At 35.4% G+C, this 21,250-nt stretch overlaps 1 protein-coding gene across 3 annotated transcripts in view; it reads left to right on the top strand.

The window, feature by feature from the left end:
• Window positions 1–21,250, top strand: part of Mat89Ba (nucleolar protein 6 Mat89Ba) — a 62,044-nt gene that overhangs the window by 27,276 nt on the left and 13,518 nt on the right. For all 3 annotated transcript variants that reach the window (XM_068385970.1, XM_068385972.1, XM_068385969.1), the window contains 11 exons: window positions 440–587; window positions 2,913–3,073; window positions 5,358–5,478; window positions 7,242–7,402; window positions 7,719–7,840; window positions 8,656–8,926; window positions 9,801–10,069; window positions 11,199–11,376; window positions 14,608–14,686; window positions 17,999–18,150; window positions 19,206–19,369. In XM_068385970.1, the coding sequence (XP_068242071.1) occupies window positions 440–587; window positions 2,913–3,073; window positions 5,358–5,478; window positions 7,242–7,402; window positions 7,719–7,840; window positions 8,656–8,926; window positions 9,801–10,069; window positions 11,199–11,376; window positions 14,608–14,686; window positions 17,999–18,150; window positions 19,206–19,369 (1,826 nt within the window). The remainder of the gene's footprint in view (window positions 1–439; window positions 588–2,912; window positions 3,074–5,357; window positions 5,479–7,241; window positions 7,403–7,718; window positions 7,841–8,655; window positions 8,927–9,800; window positions 10,070–11,198; window positions 11,377–14,607; window positions 14,687–17,998; window positions 18,151–19,205; window positions 19,370–21,250) is intronic.

The following is a 21,250-nucleotide window of genomic DNA, read 5'->3' as shown; positions in this document are numbered from 1 at the left end:
GGAAATTAGATTTCAAGTGATTATTGGAAATGCAAGAGGATTGGCTGTAGCCTCCCGGGGCTAGGAAAGTTGTCTTATTTGTGGATAGCAAATTAAAACTAAGCATATTGGCCTCATCTTGTTGAAGGAATATCATTACTGAACTTCATAGTTATGGGATGAGGGGCAAACAACACTGAAGTGGAGTGAGGTTCATGTAAGAAGGTAGCCTTATTTGTGGACAGCAAAGTACATTAGATAGTTAAGCATATTATTGTTGGATTCATCTTGCTAAGAGGACATCATTACAGAGCTTTATAGGTATGGGACGAATGCAAAAAATCAAAGTGAAAGTTTGAGTTTATTTAAAAATGTTATTTGTAGATATGTTGAATGATTCATTCACTTCCTTTGATAAAATACAATTATTTCTATCGCAATGTTTTCACTTGTCTCACAGGTAACCCCAGCAAGTGGAATAGGCAAAAAGTGGAAAGTTAACCTTTTTCCTGTACCAGATGCAACTAGCTTTAAGTTGTCCTTATTTTCTCCTGAGAGATGGACTGTTACACCTACTTGGTACTTTGGTGATGAAGGTGCAAAGGAAGGTGAGTTCTTTGATATTATTATTATTGTTATTAAATGCTAAGCTACAACCCTAGTTGGAAAAGCAGGATGCTATAAGCCCAGGGGCCCCAAGAGGGAAAATAGCCCAGTGAGGAAAAGAAACAAGGAAAAATAAAATATTTTGAGAATAGTAACAACATTGAAATAAATATTTCATATATAAACAATAAAAACTTAAACAAAACAAGAGGAAGAGAAACTAGATAGAACAGTGTGCTCGAGTGAACTCTCAAGCAAGAGAACTCTAACCCAAGACTGTGGAAGATCATGGTCTACTCAAGACTAGAGAACTATGGTTTGATTTTGGAGTGTCCTCCTAGAAGAGCTGCTTACCATAGCTAGAGTCTCTTCTACCCTTACCAAGAGGAAAGTAGCCTCTGAACAATTAAATTGAAAGTTTACTGTACTTTATATTTAAGGAGGATTACTTTGTAAAGAGTATGGGAGCAAAGGTTCATGAAAGTTAGAAATTATCAAAATTATTATTATTACTGTGGAATCTTCCTAATTGGGTAGGTGTATCAGTGGAACTTCAAAAATTCAAACTTGTAGCAAATGTTTTTTATGTTGAACAGGTTGACATGAGTCTTTTTATAGTTTATATATGAAAGATCTGTTTTAATGTTGTTAATGTTTTTGAAGTATTTTATTTTAATTGTTCGTTACTTATATTGTTTATTTATTTCCTTATCTACTTTCCTCACTCGGTTATTTTTCCCTGTTGGAGCCCTTGGGCTTATAGCATCTTGCTTTTCCAACTAGGGTTGTAGCTTAGCCAGTAATGATAATAATAATAATAATAATATTATTATTATTATTATTATTATTATTAAAATAACTGAAATTATTATTATTAAAATTATTAATATTGTAGTGTTAGCGGCAGAAATGTAGTTACTGGCAAGAAAAATAGAGGATATTTAAAAAAAAAGGTGTACTACACAGAGATGGTTTGGACATGCAATGGGAAGAGATGGGGAAGTGCATTAGATTTAAAACTAGTAGGGCAGAGACCTTTAGGAAGGCCCAAGGAAATCAGAAAATGGGCATAGCTTAAGACCTAGAAATGCTAGGATTTTAGAAAGATATGAGTTTATTTATCATGTGAAAATTGGTTTTGCAGCTTCCTAAATGTAGGGTTTAATTTCAAGATACTGGGAGCCTACTTTTATAGGGTAGGTTATTGCATATTACTTTGATTTTGGGAGAAGTCTGGAACCAGAAAATTTTTCATAGCTCAGAGATTGGCTTTATCGTTTTCCGAAGCCCCTTTTGGGTACTTGGCGTTCACTGCGTAGTCAAGGATGATATCGAGGTTTTCCGATTTCCGTTCAGCAGTGACAACTGCCCTACGTCGAATCTAATCTCTTAAGGAATAAATAACTAAGCATAGGGTCATCAAACTAAGATAGATCATAATTCTTTTATTTTTCTTTGTTTTGGAACAGTAATGCTAGATTTCTTTGGTTGACAGGGGAAGACTCATCATTAATTTAAGGGTACAGTACTTTATAATAGCAGTCTCATTCTGTGGTTTTAAAAGTTCATGAGATTTTAGCCTTGCATTTGTTTCACATTTTTCTTTTAAGTACAATGGGCAGTAATAGAGGTTCTTGGAATTGGAAATTATTATTATTAATATTATTATTATTACTACTACTACTACTACTACTACTAACTAAGCTACAACCTTAGTTGGAAAAGCAGGATGCTATATATACCTAAGGGCTCCAATGGGGAAAAATAGTCCAATGAAGAAAGGAAATAAGGAAATTAATAAACTTCAAGAGAAATAATAAACAGTTGAAATAAAATATTTTGTTCACATTCTTAATATTATAATAATTGAGACTATATTGCAAATTCTTTTAGTTAAGTGTAAAACCAGTTGTTATATGCTTCATATATTTCTGGATTTTAACCCTTTTACCCCCAAAGGACGTACTGATACAGTACGTTTCACAAAACTCATCCCTTTACCCCCATGGAGTTACCGGTACGTCCTTGCAAAAAACTGCTATTTATATTTTGTTTGCATATTTTTGATAACTTTATGAGAAACTTCAGGCATTTTCCAAAAGAATGAGACCAACCTGACCTCTCTATGACAAAAATTAAGGCTGTTAGAGCAATTTAGAAAATATATAAAGCAAAATGTGCTTTAAAAAAAACCCTGGGGGTTAAGGGTTGGGAAGTTCCAAATAGCCTGGGGAGTAAAAGGGTTAAGATACACGTTTCTGATCAAACAAAGCAATTTAAAATCTTATTTTATGTCTTAAATTTTCTGGTCTTTCTTGTTTTGGCAGAGGAATTTGAAGCAACACCACATTGCAATTGGTCCAGTGCAATAGACGTTATAATGCAAGATCATTTAGAGCACATCGGCATTAACATCTGTCAGCATTCAAACCTAATACAAGGAATAAAGCTGATGAAGGTTTGGCTCGCTCAGCGATATTTCAATAAGGTATGTTTACAAGTTTATTAGCAGAAACTTTTGTATAAACTTGACTGTTTGGTATTTTGTTATAATGTTTAGGTTTCATTACAGAATCATATTATGTGCCCGGTAGAAACTAGAGGGGCACTTGGTAGAGCGCAGACCTCCGCCATGACAGCTTATTTCTCGACCTTTTGTTCGACCTTGACCTTTGACATTATCATGTATTGATTGGTGTGGATTTTCATACACTCAATTATGAACCAAGTCTGCTTGACTGGGACCTTTGGCCTTGACCTTTCAAAATTCAATAATTTATAGCATTTTGCATAAAAGTTAATTCCTACAAGTTTCATTACTCTATGGTTGAAATTGTGACCATGAAGCTGTTCACAAACAAACACACACACACAAACAGGGGGTAAAACATAACCTCCTTCCAACTTCGTTGGCGAAGGTATTTATCTTCCTTGTATGCATATTGATTAGCTGTAGGTAAAGAGGAGAATGTACATAGCAAACTGCTATTGCTCAGTAAGTTCTGTATCCATCCTGTCATCGTTTTTTCCTGAATAATTTCTATGTATATTTATATATTAATTTCATCATCATCATCATCATCTCCTACGGCCATTGACGCAAAGGGCCTCTGTTAGATTTTGCCAGCTCTCTCTATCTTGAGCTTTTAAATCAATACTTTTCCTTATATCATCTACTACTACACGCTTCATAATCCTCAGCCATGTAGGCCTGGGTCTTCCAACTCTTCTAGTGCCTTGTAGAGCCAAGTTAAATGTTTGGGGAACTAATCTCTCTTTGGGAGTAAGAAGAGCATTAATTTATTCAAATACAATCCTTCTATTATGTTTTGTACTGCCTTTTAGTTTTTCGTACCAACCTATTACTTATAAGGGGATTTCCTGTCTCCCAACTCCACTATTTCTCGTGGCTTCAGTTTGGCAACTTGAATAAAGAGGAGTGAAGCTGCATGAAAGTTTATAATTTTATTTCAAAGGTTTTAAAGGTTTAAAGGCAACTTATGAATGGCAGAGGCAATGGACAGTGACATTGCCCTAGCAAGCACTATAATATCCTAGAGACGGACCATATACAGTATACATACGATCAGTGCCCAAGCCTCTTTCCATACAAGCTAGGATCAGGGAGGGCCAGACAATGGCTACTGATGACTCGGCAAGTAGACCTATAGGCTCCCCAAAACCCCTCAACCTTAGCTCACAAGGATGGTAAGGTTGTAGCCACTAAAGGAACTAACGAGTTTGAGCAGGACTTGAATCCTAGCCTGGCGATCACCAGGCAGAGAGGTTACCAAATAGGCCACCACAAGTGGAGTGCAATTGATTTAATTCATTAATAGGATACGAAAGTCTTTCCAAAGTTTATATATATTATTATTATTATTATTACTTACTAAGCTACAACCCTAGTTGGAAAAGCAGGATGCTATAAGACCAAGGGCTCCAACAGGGAAAATAGCTCAGTGAGGAAAGGAAACAAGGAAAAATAAAATATTTTAAGAAGAGCAACAATATTAAGATAAATATCACTTTATAAACTATAAAAACTTTAACAAAGCAAGAATAAGAGAAATAAGATATAAGATAGAACAGTGCGCCCGAGTGTACCCTCAAGCAAGAGAACTCTAACCCAAGACAGTGGAAGACCATGGTACAGAGGCTATGGCACTTCCCAAGATTAGCCACTTTATAAACTATAAAAACTTTAACAAAATAAGAGGAAGTGAAATAAGATATAAGATAGAACAGTGTGCCCGAGTGTACCCTCAAGCAAGAGAACTCTAACCCAAGATAGTGGAAGACCATGGTACAGAGGCTTTGGTACTTCCCAAGATTAGAAAACAATGGTTTGATTTTGGAGTGTCCTTCTCCTAGAAGAGCTGCTTACCATAGCTAAAGAGTCTCTTCTACCCTTACAAAGAGGAAAGTGGCCACTGAACAATTACAGTGCAGTGAGAAGAATTGTTTGGTAATCTCAGTGTTGTCAGGTGTATGAGGACAGAGGAGAATATGTAATGAATAGGCCAGACTATTCAGTGTGAGAATGTGTAGGCAAAGGGAAAATGAACTGTAATCAGAGAGAAGGATCCAATTTAGTACTGTCTGGCCAGTCAAAAGACCCCATAACTCTTTAGTGGTAGTATCTCAACAAATGCAGCCGCTTCTGATCCACTGCTGGACAAAGACCCCAGACATGTCTTTATTCATGTCCACCACAATTGTAAGTACCATAATAGATTTTATTCCAAGCTATATTTCCTTTCTATTTTCAGGGTCTGCGGACGATGTCAAGTCACGTAATTTCAATGCTGGTTATTCATCTTCTGCAAGTGCGTAAGATAAATTCGCAGATGTCAGGATATCAAGTTTTCCGGACAGTAATTTTAACCCTAGGTATGTCTCATTTGAGTTAATCGTCTAGTTTTAAACTATTGAACTTAAATTTTTATTATCTCTGTCAAACTTTCTGGTTTCACATTTATTTATTGGATTGATTTATTTCAAATTGTTACATCATGACTGGTAATGTTACAGATGTTTATTTCTTCATCTTGATTAAATAAATTATTAACGCAGAGCTACGAAAAACACGTCTGAACGTTCACGGGTGCTAACAAGGAATGTTGGGAGAAGGATAGGTAGTGGTAGTGGTGGTTGGGGGGGGGGGGAGGGGGGGGTTCAGTAGCTGTAGAGAACGACACCTCGTAGTAATGGGGGATGTTGAGGAACGAGAAGTATAATTGGAAAGGAACCTCTGGTAGTGGTTTCACTCGCCCCAGTTTTTATACCGACACCCTATAAGGGTGAGCTAGCTTGGTATATTCCTGGCATTCCATGCAACTTTTTTTCTCTGGTATATTTAGCAGTATTTATACCTTAGAAATGGTGCTTTAAGGAGCATTTCACTGGGCGACTCAGGTTCCTCGCCCAGAAATAGATTTTTCCTTCGTCAAAATCCCTTTTTTACCAGAGTTCAGAATGAGGCTATTGCATGAGGTAACTACAGTACCGCCGACTTTCTAGTCTAAGGCAAGGGATCTCTTGGAAGAAGCTACAAAAAACCTGACTGTCAGATCATCCGGATCCTCATTAAAAATGGGGATCTGGTTAGCTTATGATTACCAAGCTGTATGCTCATTATTCCTTTTACCCCCACCATAAGGTTAAATTTCGAGCACATTTTGCTATATATTTTTTTTAAATTGCTCTAACAGGCTTAATTTTTTTCCTAGAGAGGTCAGGTTGGTCTCATTCTTTTTGAAAATGCCTGAAGTTTCTCATAAAATTATCAAAAATATATAAGAACATGTAATTAACAGTGTTTTGCAAGAACGTACCGGTACGTCCTTTGGGGGTGAAAGGGTTATTAGTGGTATTTACCTTTATTGAGTTTAAAAAACATGATGAGTTGACACGATGTAACCTTCTAGTGACGTCACGTGTACTATATAACTTCTGTCTCTGAGTTGTTGGAATTTAGTATCTAATTTCTGTGGGGAATTTAATGCTTTGAAGGCATATTCTATAGCAAGAAGATTTTTTTAATAATTATTGATAATCTAATCATGAAAATTAAATGTTCGTATTTAATCCTGTGAAGGAGAAGTTTGATGTACAAAAATAGATAGTGAATGTCTGAAGGTCGAGGTTGGCATTAATATTCCCTCATAGAAAATGATGAACTTTTCCAGGAAGAGACCTTGTGCATATGTTATATGAATTTTGTATATGTAGAGCTTAGTTTATAGTAAATCAACTCGCACATTTTGAATGGTGATAGAAAACAGATGAATTATTTCATAAGTTATCCCTTTTACCCCCAATGGACGTATTGGTACGTTTCACAAGACTCATCCCTTTACCCCCATGGATGTACCGGTACGTCTTTGCAAAAAAACTGCTATTTACATTTTTTTAGCATATTTTTGATAATTTTATAAGAAACTTCAGGCATTTTCCAAGAGATTGAGACCAACCTGACCTCTCTATGACAAAAATTAAGGTTGTTAGAGCAATTTTAAAAAAATCTACTGCAAAATGTGCTTGAAAAAAAAAAACGCCTGGGGGTTAAGAGTTGGAAAGTTCCAAATAGATTGGGGATAAAAGGGTTAAGAACTGTTCTTATTTTTTTGTGATTATTATCAATGATATTTCAGATTCTGTTGACTGGATCGAAAAAGGGATGTGTATGAGAAATGACACTGGAGAAGATGTGCCTTCCCTTGAAAGACTTTGTGATCTGTATGAAGTGGTCTTTATGGATCCATCGGGGAGAGTTAACTTGGTTGGAAATTTGATGAAAGAAGACTTTTTACTTGTAAGTAGAGGAAAATTAGTATTGCATTGGCTTCAGACAATGCTCCTTGTGTGTGGATTAACGTAGTGTTTGAACTCAAATATGTTCTGTAGTATTATTTTTCGACACTGAAAATATTTGTGACTTGGTCTCACATTGACCATCTTCTCCATGATTTTACATAAACAAGATTCCAATGCAATTGTTTGATAGTTTGCAATTAAAATCTTATCCTTACTGGATTTTAAAAAGGCAAATATAATAGGTACTTAGAGGTGATCTGCCAATCTTACATCTTAATTTTTTATTATTGAAATATTTTTTTCTTATTCTTCAGCTGAAGCACGAAGCGCAGTTGGCTCTACAGATTTTGAATTCATCATCTGCAGACAGTTTTGACTTTCTATTCATGAAGAAGAGAGAATTTTACCAGCTTTGTGACCAGGTGCTGTCCCTGAAGTAAGTTTTAATTTTGAATTTATTAAAAGAATCTTTAGATTAATCACAATATTGTTATTTTTTTCCAAACTTGATAGTTTTACACACATCCTCCATGTGTGGCGTATTATGGGAAATATCTTATAGGTATTTGGCTGTCGCCTTTTGATGTAGACGGCATTGATTTTGCTCTTTCGCAGCATATTGATAAAAGTCTAATTCATGAATGCATTGTGTATAAAGGGTGGTATAGTGGCATAGCACAAAATTATCATAACAATGTAAATAAAGAGCATACTTATACAGTATACAGTACTAACATTATAATGCATTATGCTGTATTATTAAAATACTATACTGTATAATCTACAAATGTATCAATATATCTTTAAGCATGAAATTTACTGTTAATATCAGTATTTTATACACACGTGTATCATCAATATATCTTTAAGCATGAAATTTACTCTTAACCCTTTTACCCCCAAAGGACGTATTGGTACGTTTCACAAAAGCCATCCCTTTACCCCCATGGACGTACCGGTACGTCCTTGCAAAAAACTGCTATTTATTTTTTTCTGCATATTTTTGATAATTTTTTGAGAAACTTCAGGCATTTTCCAAGAGAATGAGACCAACCTGACCTCTCTATGAGAAAAATTAAGGCTGTTAGAGCAATTTAAAAAATATATATGGTAAAATGTGCTTGAAAAAAAAATAACCCCTGGGGGTTAAGGGTTGGATATTTCCAAATAGCCTGGGGGTAAAAGGGTTAATATCTGTATTTTAGGATCCCAGATTAGTTTCTCTTTTATATGGACTGAATATTTTTTCAGGCTAAATAAAAAAAAATTGAAAAAGATCGTGAAGAAACACGGCAACCTCAAGCAGCACGAATTGGACGCATTAGGAGATTTGCGTTTCCCCGCGTGGTCTGCCGTCATGAAGACCCTGAAGAGAGGTTTGGGAGATCGTGTGATGTTGCTGGTTCCCGAGAGTGGTGCTGTCCCCTCGTGGCCTGTCGGAGAGTCTCCTCCGAAGGGGAAGTCTTCCTTAGTCATCGGCTTTGTGCTTGATGAAATAGCAGCCAAGGCTCTGTTAACAAAGGTTAGATTTATACTGTAGTTTTCTTATTTATCTTTTGCAGTGATGTTTCTTTAGGATTTTATTGAATTTTTCTGTCATCAATAGTGTGTATAGGGAATAGAAATTATACATCGATTAGAATAGGTGGTATAGATTTTAAATACATTAGGAATAAGTGAAGAAAGCCAAGATATAGTACAGTACTGTATTTTTCTTTATATCACCCCAGTATTGTTGCGTAAGATTTATATTTGATATTATCGGCACTTGACTTTTTGGTTGGAAATATCCAGAGGTATGTTTAGCATTTAAGTATTCATTTTTCTGTGTTACTTTACTAAAATTGGAAATGGTTTTGGAAATTTTAGAAATACAGTATAGTATTCCTTCCATATAAGCAATTCACAAGGAAGTTATACAGAATTTGTAATATTTATTCATTAAAATTGTTAGTATCATAGCTCAAAAAAGGAAGTTGGGGGGACTTATGAGAATGAAGACATGAAGTCATTGGGATATGTTTCGCACATCTTGTTGAGCAATTAAGGATGGTGCCAGATTAGCCATTACCCAGTAATGTCAGATTATAAGCCAAACTCCATAAGGCCTCATATTGATAACTAGTTATGTCCTACAGAGAACATCTAAATAATTCATTCCATTGTTTATCATCTGGGGAATATTTAGTTTTTGATTATTGATAAGTAAAAATACACAACACTTGCACTATTAAAATTATTAAGTATTTTGACTGATTACGTTTGAGATAAAAACCAGACCTCTTCTAGCTATTAATGATCTGTGTAAGGTAACCTAAAAGCTAGATACTGACTGTTCACCACTCTAATGTATATAACAAGGTAATGCATGTATGCATTTTATCTCGATTCTTCAGGGCCCTGCAGCTGACGATCCAGAGGGTAAAAATTTCAGGGAATTTTGGGGCGAAAAGAGTAACCTCAGGCGCTTCCAAGATGGGAGCTTCCATGAAGCGGTTTTATGGGGGACTGTGAATCAGCCCGTCGGAGATCGCCGCCTCATCCCAGGATCGGTTGCTAAATATATACTCAATTTTCACTACGATATGGAAGATGGCGATGTTAATTACATTTGCCAGGGAACCGAGTCTATTTTGCGTCTTGGACATTGCCGGCTGCCACGCAAGTAAGTTCTGTAATTTTTGTTAGAGTTAGTAGGAATATACACTTAAGTTCTGTAATTTGGTTTTGAGAATGTTAAGGAAAATTGGAGATTTTGGTAAAATTATAGTTAATTAATGACTCAGATTCCTATTTAGATAATGTATTAACCCTTTTAACCCCAAGCTATTTGGAACTTTCCAACCCTTAACCCCCAGGCATTTTTTTTTTTTCAAGCACAGTTTGTAATACAGTATATATTTTTTAATTGCTCTAACAGCCTTAATTTTTGTCATAGAGAGGTCAGGTTGGTCTTATTCTTTTGGAAAATGCCTGAAGTTTCTCATAAAGTTATCAAAAATATGCAAAAAAAATGTAAATAGCAGTTTTTTGCAAGGATCTACTATTGCGTCCATGGGGGTAAAGGGATGAGTTTTGTGAAACGTACCAGTACGTCCATTGGGGGTAAAAGGGGTAATGTATATACTGTACTGTATGTCATTTTTAAAGCACTGTATTATTAGTATTTTATATTTTCTTAAATTTAGTTTATTGATGTTGGTAAAGGTGATGAATCAGTATGAAAAAAATCCTTTCACTTGCATTTTAACCCAATGAGCACCGTAAGACATAATTTATGCTGGGTGAAAACTACTTCCTTCGGCACCAAATGACGTAATTTAAGTCCAGCTATACCATTTTTTCTCTTATATTATTTACGTATATGAATATTTTACAAAATATGTAGCAATGTATATCAATGGAAAGGAAATTTAATCAGCTATATGATAGCAAATGTTGTAAATACTTATCTGTAATCAGCTGTATGATAAAAAATGTAGTAAAGACATTTCTTCTATAGTTTTTGTGCTAACAAAAGTTGTGTAGAATGTCCAGGAAAACAGCCTAGCACGTGAGAGCCAAATCATTTGGTGAGTGCGTTGAGCTCAAAGGGTACTTAACAGGTAAGGATTAACCAAATGTAGAATAATTACAGAAGCCACCTAAATTGTAATTACTCCATATCGAATTCTTTGTAAGTCTAACGTGCTTTTTAAAGTTTTGTGCAGTCTCCCCTTATAGAGTGAAAACATTGCTTACAAGGGAGTACTGTACATTTACTTTGTATTGTAATGATTAACTTATTTTCACAGGTATGGAACTGGAGAAGAGTCTACTGTTGAAGCTATCCAAGCCTTTGATGCGATTTCCCGGAAACTCCGCTCCTTAGACCTTCCCCTCAAAATTACGTCCGTTCAATCTACATCGGAAGTTGGCAGACACACAAGTGTTTTTCCACCTATAGTCATGAAATTTTTAACTTCAGGAAAGGTTAGTTGTGCTTTGTTTAATGTTATTGTTGTTATTATTATTATTATTATTATTATTATTATTATTAGTGTTATTAAAAGTTAAGCTACAACCCTATTTTAAAAAGTATAAGCCCAAGGGCTCCAACAGGGAAAAATAACCCAGAGAGGAAAGGAAACAAGAAAATAAATATATTACAAGAGAAGTATTGAACAATTAAAGAAAAATATTTTAAGAACTCTAGTAGTACAGTAATGAATTAGATCTTTCTTATATAAACTATAAAAACTTCAAAAAATCAAGAGGAAAAGAAATATGATAGAATAGTGTACAGTGTACTCTCAAGCATGAGAAATATAAACTGTTGACCTACTCTATGGGAGAGTTACAATATATATCTTTCCCTTTGTTTGTGTAGTGCTTGGTTTTGTTGCCAGATGTTCTTGAGACAGCATTGTTTAAAATTGACAGTGATCCACAATAATCATGATTTTAGGCCTCACCAGTGTCTATATATAACAAATTTGTTGATGGGAGTGTTGTATTTCTTACTTTTGGAAATAGTTTTAATCTCTTAAAAGCATGGTAGTTTTCATTGAACATAACTTTCATTTATTTCAGTTAGCTTCATTATGACTTCTTTTCTGTTTTCCCAAATGAATCCTCATTATTCTTCCATCTGTGTGTATGTACAACGGTCTTGTCAATCATTTGTTTGCATTTTTATACTTGTGCTTATTGAGTAATTAGGATCCTTCTACATTTTTGTTGATTATTTTCTGTATTTTAATTTTAAATGACCATTACTCCACTTAGTTTTATCAAAATGCATTCTGGATGTAAAGGCACAGGATATCTGCATCCCATCTCTCTATGTTGTTCTTGATATGTCAGCAATGCACCTATGAGACTCGCTCTTCTGAGTCAGGCACCACTAAATCCCCTGAATCTAGTGCCGATCAATGAAGGAAGATTTTCCTTTTTATTGAGTATTCTCAGGATATAAAATGTTCTGAGGATGAACATGCAAAAAACGTATTTTCTGCTGGTTTAGCACTAAATTCAGGAGGATTCTACTTGTTCGACTTAGCCCTCTTATGATCCCTGCTAAGACAATATCACTGTCTGGCTCATAACTTTTGGTCCGGGGGTAATAACGTCATGTGTATGAGTAGGTTGACACATGTCGTTATTGCCCCTTGACCAAAAGTTATGAGCCAGACAGTGATTTTGTCATGGCAGGGATCACAAGAGGAGTTAAAATAGAAAGAAAATTAAAATTGCTTTAGAAACCTGAATAAATTCCATATACAGAATTTATGGTTACATAAGCGTATGTAAGTGTATGACAGTAGATGCCAAGCCTGTATACCTCATTTAAGTGAATAGGAACTTTCAACTTGTATGGTTGCCCTGTTTACAAGAAAAGAAATGGTTTGTCTGCAGTCATTTAAACTATGTAAGGGCTCCAGTTTGTGTGAAAAGTTTATGTAGAAACTATTTTCCATTAACCTAGATTAGTTATTTTTAACTTTTATGGTTTCCCTGTTTACAAGAGAAAATTAGCTTGTCTGCAGTCATATAAACTACTGTATATGTAAGGCCTCTTGTTTGTGTGAAAATATTATGTAGAAACTATTTTCAATGAAACTAGACTAGCTACTTTCAACTTTTATGGTTTCCCTATTTACGAGAGAAAAGTTAGCTTGTCTGCAGCCATTTAAACTATATGTAATGAGTCTAGTTTGTGTGAAGAGTTTATTTAGAAACTGTTTTCAATGAAACTAGATTTAGAGTTGGGAACCTTTGTGGTTTGTTGCTACCAGCAATATGACTGTTGGTTTGGAATTTAAGAGAGCGCACAGTGCTGATGAGGAAAATTGTAATGCATTTGTTTGCAACAAAATAGATAAAGTTACTACTAAACATAGTAGAGATCAGTTAGAAGGCTATAAATCATTATTTCCTTAAAAAAAAAAATTCATTGATAAATCAGTTTTATGCAGTACCATGCACTCTTTGCTTGTGTTACACGAGTTTCACGCATTAGTATGCTTGTGAATGAGAAACCACTAGGCTTGAGACAGTAAGTGCCATACAATTTTGCCAGCTGCTGCAAGTGGCAAATTATGTCTGGAAAATTAGTAAAAGTATATAGTACAGATTTTACCACTTCAAGAAGTAAGTTATGTCTGGCAAATTTAGTAAAGTTATATAGTACAGATTTTACCACTTCAAAAAGTAAGTTATGTCTTTGGCAAATTTAGTAAAAGTATAAAGTATAGGTTTTACCACTTCAAAAAGTAAGTTATGTCTTTGGAAAATTTAGTAAAAGTATATAGTACAGCTTTTACTACTTCAAGGAGTATATTGCTTTAGCAAATTTAGTGAGTGTTCTGAAATTTCTCAAAACTTAATAACAAGGATAAAAAGCTTACACTATTTGAATATTAAATAAAACGCCAACTGTTGAGTCGCTAGTTTCGTAATATTCGTTCAATTAGTTCATTATGCATGTTGCATAAAATTTTTCATAACTCTGACCATCCTTTACATTCAGATATCCCTGGACAATTCTATCCTGTTTGAATACTAGGCAGGTAGTTAATTCTAATAGCCAGGCCTTCTCCATCATGAGACTCAATACTACGCAGTACTCTAGAAGTTTTATTCCAGCTGTTAGCAAGTTGTGGAATGATCTTCCTAATCGGGTAGTTGAATCAGTAGAACTTCAAAAGTTCAAAGTTGCAGCAAATGCTTTTTTGTTGACCAGGCGGACATGAGTCTTTTTATAGTTTATTTATGACATATTTGTTTTTGATGTTGTTAATAGTTTATAGGTAACATGTCTGTTTTGACGTTGTTACTTTTTTTAGAATGATTTATTGTTAATTTGTTCTCTTCATTTATTTATTTCCTTATTTCCTTTCCTCACTGAGCTATTTTTTCCTGTTGGAGCCCCTGGGCTTATAGCATCTTGCTTTAACAACTAGGGTTGTAGCTTGGATAGTAATAATAATAATAATAATATGGTGTGTGTGCAACATGGATGCAGGCATCCTTTGATAGTTATGAAGTACTGTATGCCCTTTTCAACATCTTACAAAAGCATGGAATGTTAATGGGAGAGTTTAAAAGTCCTCTGTTTATACAGCATTTTCATTTGACCATTATTATAAATGAGGATGGAACTGCTGTGATAAATTTTTTATCAAAGTAAATTATATCGAGGAAAACTCTTGTCTATTTCAGGGATTAGAAGTTTGTGAGTCCCGAGTCCAGTTTGCTACAGAGATTGGAGAAGTTCCGCCTTACACTTACGCAATAGAAGGTAAGACCTTAGTTTAGTTATATTTTATCAATAATTTCTGTTTTTACACTAAATAAATAATTGTCTTAAGTACCCTTTACACTTTGGTTCTTAGGAGGCAGCCATATACAAATTTAACATTGAAAAAATCTCACTACCAGCTAGTAGAAGATTCCTAAGAGGACCTTGACAATAAATCAAAGCATATGCTAGTAATATATCTCTAGTGATGATGGGGTTTGTTACACTAGTTTTGATTTAGGGAAAAAATCATATTCTGTCAAGAAAACAAGTATTTTTTCTTTAAATTTGTTAGCATTCAATATGATTACCTTTTTTGTTTTTTGCCCTGTATGCTTATCATCATCTTGTTACTCTACTAAATGAAATATAGTTTTATTTCTAGTACAGTTTCATCTTTATTTTAAATGATCCTGCTCTTCAGAAATTTATATTGGTAAGACGAATGGAATTCAAAATTTTACTCAAATTGATTTTAGCTCTTCTATTTCTCCCAATTTTTTTTTGAGGAAACAATTTAATCATGTGGTCAAGGTTTCCACTTAAGCGCCGGTAATGGCGGCCAAAATTCCAATGAAGCCATCAAGTGCCAATCGTACAACTTGAATCTCTAGACAGCTTCTTTCAGACTGTCATTTCTACGTACTTATAAGCTACACAGTATTCTAGAAGTTTTATTCCAGCTGTGACCAAGTTGTGGAATGATCCTCCTTATCGGGTAGTTGAATCAGTGGAACTTGCAGCAAATGTTTTTATGTTGAACAGGCTGACATAAGTCTTTTTATAGTTTATATATGAAATATATTGTTTTTGAGATATTTCATTTTAATTGTTAGTTACTTCTTATATCCTTTATTTCCTTATTTCCTTTCCTCACTGGGCTATTTTTCCCTGTTGGAGCCTTTGGGCTTATAGCATCTTGCTTTTCCAACTAGGGTTGTAGGTTAGCTAGTAATAATAATAATAATAATAATAATATAGATGACATCAACAGTGTCCCAGTAATTTCTGGTAGCTTTGCCATGTTTGCTGGTCCAAGTCTGTGTCATCTACAGTATGTTGGACCTAGAGTTTCTGTAGTCTACTGTGGCAATGGAATTGCTAGCATCTAGTAAGGCACCAGTTTTGAAGCCCGAGACTCCTTCATTTGACAAGGACACTAACATAGAATCTGGAGTTGTTGCCTACGTATACTTTTCTCACGTCATCTACCTCTAGTCATAATTCTGTCACCAGATAAACTTTATCATGTATGTTAGATAAGATTATTATACGGTATCTTGAAAAGTTTTATCATTTGAGTTTACAGTAATCAATCGTTTTATCGCGGTTTTCCTATCGCTTCTTCTGTACATTTTGAATTATTATATATAGCCTCTGTACCATGGTCTTCCACCGTCATGGGTTAGAGTTCTCTTGCTTGAGGGTGCACTCAGGCACTCTATTCTATCTTAATTCTCTTTCTCGTGTTTTGTTAAAGTATTTATAGTTTATATAGGAGATATAAATTATATTTTGATGTTTTATTTTTTTGTTTTCTTTCCTCGCTGAGCTATTTTGCCTGTTGGAGCCCTTGGGCTTATAGCACCCTGCTTTTCCGACTAGGGTTGTAGCTTAGCGAATAATAATAATAATATATATGTAAATGTAAAACGCTGATTTCTAAGAGCAGATAATTTTTTTTTTTCGTGTTATATTAGTATTTTGTTAAATACTGTATAGTAATTTTGAGGCTTATAAAAGCTTAACCCTTTTACCCCTAAAGGACGTACTGGTACGTTTCACAAAAGCCACCCCTTTACCCCCATGGACGTACCGGTACGTCCTTGAAAAAAAAAGGCTATAAAAATTTTTTTATTCATATTTTTGATAATTTTTTTTAGGAAATTCAGGCATTTTCCAAGAGAATGAGACCAACCTGACCTCTCTATGACAAAAATTAAGGCTGTTAGAGCAATTAAAAAAAAATATACTGCAAAATGTGCTGGGAAAAAAATAACCCCCTGGGGGTTAAGGGTTGGAAATTTCCAAAGAGCCTGGGGGTAAAAGGGTTAAATATATATAAATACAGTATGATAAAAACAATATTCCATACATTTCTGTATCTACTAAGTTTTTCAGCTATTGAGGTAGGTGGTGCCTTGAAACATGACACTTGCTACAGCCAAGGGATTACTTTAGATATAAATGAATGTCATAGTATGTATTAATGATTTACTATTCTATAAACAGATATTGAGTGATTATTAACTGATTGACTAATCATTTTTAAACTATTAATGTTGAATTAGTCTGGTCAATGTTTTTCTTATACCTGAGAGACATTTGTGAGTAAATCATTATTTTCTACAGAAAATTACTTCTTCACAATAGGCTATTAGCCTCCTGGCAAGTACAGTGGTAACGTGTTTGCTTATAGTCAATTCTTTTTAGTGAGCCAGATTTGCACCGACTCGCAGGGATACCCTATTTAGCTCGGAAAACTTTCCTGCTTGCTGATTGGTTGGACAAGATAATTCTAACCAATCAGATAGCAGGAAACTTTTCCGAGCTAAAAGGGCACCGCTGCTAGTCAGTGCAAATTCGCCTTATTAGGAAAAATTGAGTATAGTATCCACATGGTCGTAGATTGATCCCCGCCTGGGACCATGAGTTTAAGTTGTTTACTGGAGAGGCCACTGCTGTGGTTGGGCACCAGATGGGGAGTGTGGGGCTTGCTCGGCTTGCTGTGGCCTGGTTGGTAATGTCTCTGCCTGGTGTTAGCCAGTCGGGGGTTTGAGTCCCACTGACTCGTTAGTGCCATTAGTGTTAGCAACCTTACCATCCTTGTGAGCTAAGGTTGGCAGGTTTGGGGGAGCCTATAGGTCTATCTGCTGAGTCATCAGCAGCCACTGCCTGGCCCTCCCTGGTCCTAGCTTGGGTGGAAAGGAGGCTTGGGCGCTGATCATATATGGTCAGTCTCTAGGGCATTGTCCTGATTGCTAGGGCAATGTCACTGTCCCTTGCCTCTGCCATTCATGAGCGACCTTTAAACCTTTAACGTGTTTGCCTAGTATCCACATGGCGGCAGATTGATCCCCGCCTGGGACAATGGGTTTAAGTTGTTTACTGGAGAGGCCACTGCTGTGGTTGGGTGTGGGGCTTGCCCGGCTGACGTTCTGGTGAACATCTATTCTGATAAAATTGGAACTGAAACCAGACACTTTTCTTTTTCTTTTTTTGTAGTAAACCTGACACATTTTTTTATGCTTTTATTACTTAATTTTCTCTTATGTATACAGCGATAAAACTGTTATTCTTTTATAATTACAGTGAATGTTTTCTTGGAAACCAGCGGGAAGTGGCCAGATAATCTAGTGGCTATACAAGCAATAAAAGCAGAATTTTACAAGACAATGGCCTCTCAACTAACGGATAATGGAATAGCAGCTCTGACCTTTCCCAAATATCTCCAAGTTCTGTGGGTATGTTCCTCTTTGTGTCCTATTTAATATTTCCTAAATGTTTCATATCATTAGCTTCACATTCTGATGCTAGCAAAGGGTCTGGACCACAGAATAAGGGTTTATCTTGTTAGGTGTAAACTTCATTTAAATTTCAGTTTCTAGCTTTACATTGCATCTCTACTTAACCCTTTTACCCCCAGGCTATTTGGAAATTTCCAACCCTTAACCCCCAGGGGGTTATTTTTTTCCCAGCACATTTTGCAGTATATTTTTTTTAAATTGCTCTAACAGCCTTATTTTTTGTCATAGAGAGGTCAGGTTGGTCTCATTCTCTTGGAAAATGTCTGAATTTTCTCAAAAAATTATCAAAAATATGAAAAAAAAAATTTTTATAGCATTTTTTTGCAAGGACGTACCGGTACGTCCATGGGGGTAAAGGGATAGGTTTTGTGAAACGTACCAGTATATCCTTTGGGGGTAAAAGGGTTAAGTAGGATCTTGTTTGTTTCATATCGTTAGATGAACTTAATAGAAGACTCCAACATTTCAATACAAAAGCGTGAGTCGTTTTAATGATTTCTTTTTCTTAAGTTCTTATTCAAATTACAACCTTTGCAAGTTTTATTTGTTCCATTCACAAATATACTGGATCAGTTTTGTTAACCCTTTTACCCTCAATGGACGTATTGGTACGTTTCACAAAACTCATCCCTTTACCCCCATGGACGTACCGGTACGTCCTTGCAAAAAACTGCTATTCACATATTTTTGCATATTTTTGATAACTTTTTGAGAAACTTCAGGCATTTTCCAAGAGAATGAGACCAACCTGACCTCTCTATGACGAAAATTAAGGCTGTTGGAGCAATCTAAAAAAAATATATTGCAAAATGTGCTTGAAAAAAAAAAACGCCTGGGGGTTAAGGGTTGGAAAGTTCCAAATAGCTTGGGGGTAAAAGGGTTAAGCTTTTGTTCAAATTAGAAGCTTTGCAAGTTGTTTATTTGTTCCATTTACAAATATACTGGATCAGTTAGTTAGTAGGTTTGGTAATCTATTCTAATTCTCTTTTCAGAATGGGTATATATTCCACGTGAAAGTATGTTACCGCCGGGAAATATACCTTTCTCGATTAGTAGCCAATGATGACGGTGTCCTTCGCGAACAGGATACGGATGCGGCAATAAAATTAGAGACAGAATTGGAGATCCTCCCGAGAATAACTTCTGCATTGGCCAGGTTAGATTCTTTTTGTTCATTATGAATTTATTATAGATCATAAGATAATTTAATGTGCTGTAGTGTTGTGACTTGTATGTGATCTTGGAGTCTGCACAGAACAAAGACTGTGATATTATTATTATTATTATTACTTGCTAAGCTACAAACCTAGTTGGAAAAGCAGGATGCTATAAGCCCAGGGGCCCCAACAGGGAAAATAGCCCAGGGAGGAAAGGAAAAAAGGAAAAGTAAAATATCTTGAGAACAGTGACAATACTAAAATAAATATTGCCTATATAAACTATGAAAACTTTAACAAAACAAGAGGAAGAGGAATTAGATAGAATAGTGTGCCCTAGTATACACTCAAGCAATAGAACTCTATCCCAAGACAGTGGAAGACCATGGTACAGAGGTTATGGCACTACCCAAGACTAGAGAACAGTGGTTTGATTTTGGAGTGTCCTTCTCCTAGAAGAGCTGCTTGCCATAGCTAAAGAGTCTCCTCTACCCTTGCCAAGAGTAAAGTAGCCACTAAACAATTAAAGTACAGTAGTTAACCCCTTGGGTGAAGAAGAATTGTTTGGTAATCATCATCCAATGAATGCAACACTCACCGCTGCCATTGACAAAGACGACTTTCTTGCTAATCTGGAGACCAAATAGTTTGAAGCAGGATGCACATCATTAGGGGCACTGTTAGGTCTTTGTACTTACCTAAATCGCTGGCCACCGTAACATGCTTACAGAAATGAAGTGCCTTGTAAAGGGAAGACTCTAAAACACAAAAAGTCTTGACAAAATTATGCTGACTTTTGTAGCTGGAAATCTTAGACATGGGAGTCAAGTTAGGTCTACTGTATTTAACAAAATTCAATGTGCAAACAGTTAATTGAAATCTATTAAGTTTTTAAGTTGAAGACCTTATGTATCAAGAATTATAACACATGAATCACAACACTCAAGTTGCAGAAAGAATTGCTATTACACAAAATATTAAAAAAATGTCATACATCAAAGCAGGCTTTTTTTAAAAATGGGTTATTATATAAGCATTAAATCTATGTTGATATGGATAGTGAGAAATAAGTTACTTCTATAGAATACTTCCAGACAACACAAATAGGTTAGCAACTGCTGAGAACTTACTAAATACAGATTTCCTTTTTTTATCATCTTATAAACTACTAGGGTGAAAAGGCCAAAATGAATGAGGATTAGTATTGAATACAATAATGGGAAATGTATTATTTAAAAGCACTAGATAGTAATCTTAGCTAAAACATGCAATACGCAGGCATATAGAAAATGAGATTTACTTAATGCATAACTCATACAAGCACAAATCCAATTGAAAAGAATAAAGATAAAATAAAGAAATACTGTAATTTAGCAATATATCATTTAATACAGTAAGCAAAATAACATTTGTAATAACCTGATATATATTTCATATGAAACCTGACTGGGAGGAACATAGAGAGGAGATGTCCCCTTTTTTGTTTCATTTGTTTGATGTCAGCTACCCCCCAAAATTGGGGGAAGTGCCTTGGTATATGAAGGTATGTATGAAACCTGACTATTTATTGACTTTTAGCTGGAAATCATATTCATGGTATTCAGGTTAGGCCTACCCGAGGTCAAAATTACAAAAACCGACTTACAAACAATTTGACTTAGACAACTTCTTAGCACCTATTAATAATAGGAATGAATGGAGAGCGATTGTGACGCAGTTCCGGTAGGCCCTGCTGCTTCCTCCGGTGCCTCAGATGACCGCGGAGGTAGCAGCAGTAGGGGATTCAGCATTATGAAGCTTCATCTGTGGTGGATAACGGGGGAGGGTGGGCTGTGGCACCCTAGCAGTACCAGCTGAACTCGGTTGAGTCCCTTGTCAGG

Source organism: Palaemon carinicauda, chromosome 13 (genome assembly GCF_036898095.1).
Source record: "Palaemon carinicauda isolate YSFRI2023 chromosome 13, ASM3689809v2, whole genome shotgun sequence".
Taxonomy (NCBI): domain Eukaryota; kingdom Metazoa; phylum Arthropoda; class Malacostraca; order Decapoda; family Palaemonidae; genus Palaemon; species Palaemon carinicauda.
Note: the sequence above shows the minus strand (reverse complement) of the source record. Positions and strands in the feature narration are given on the sequence as shown.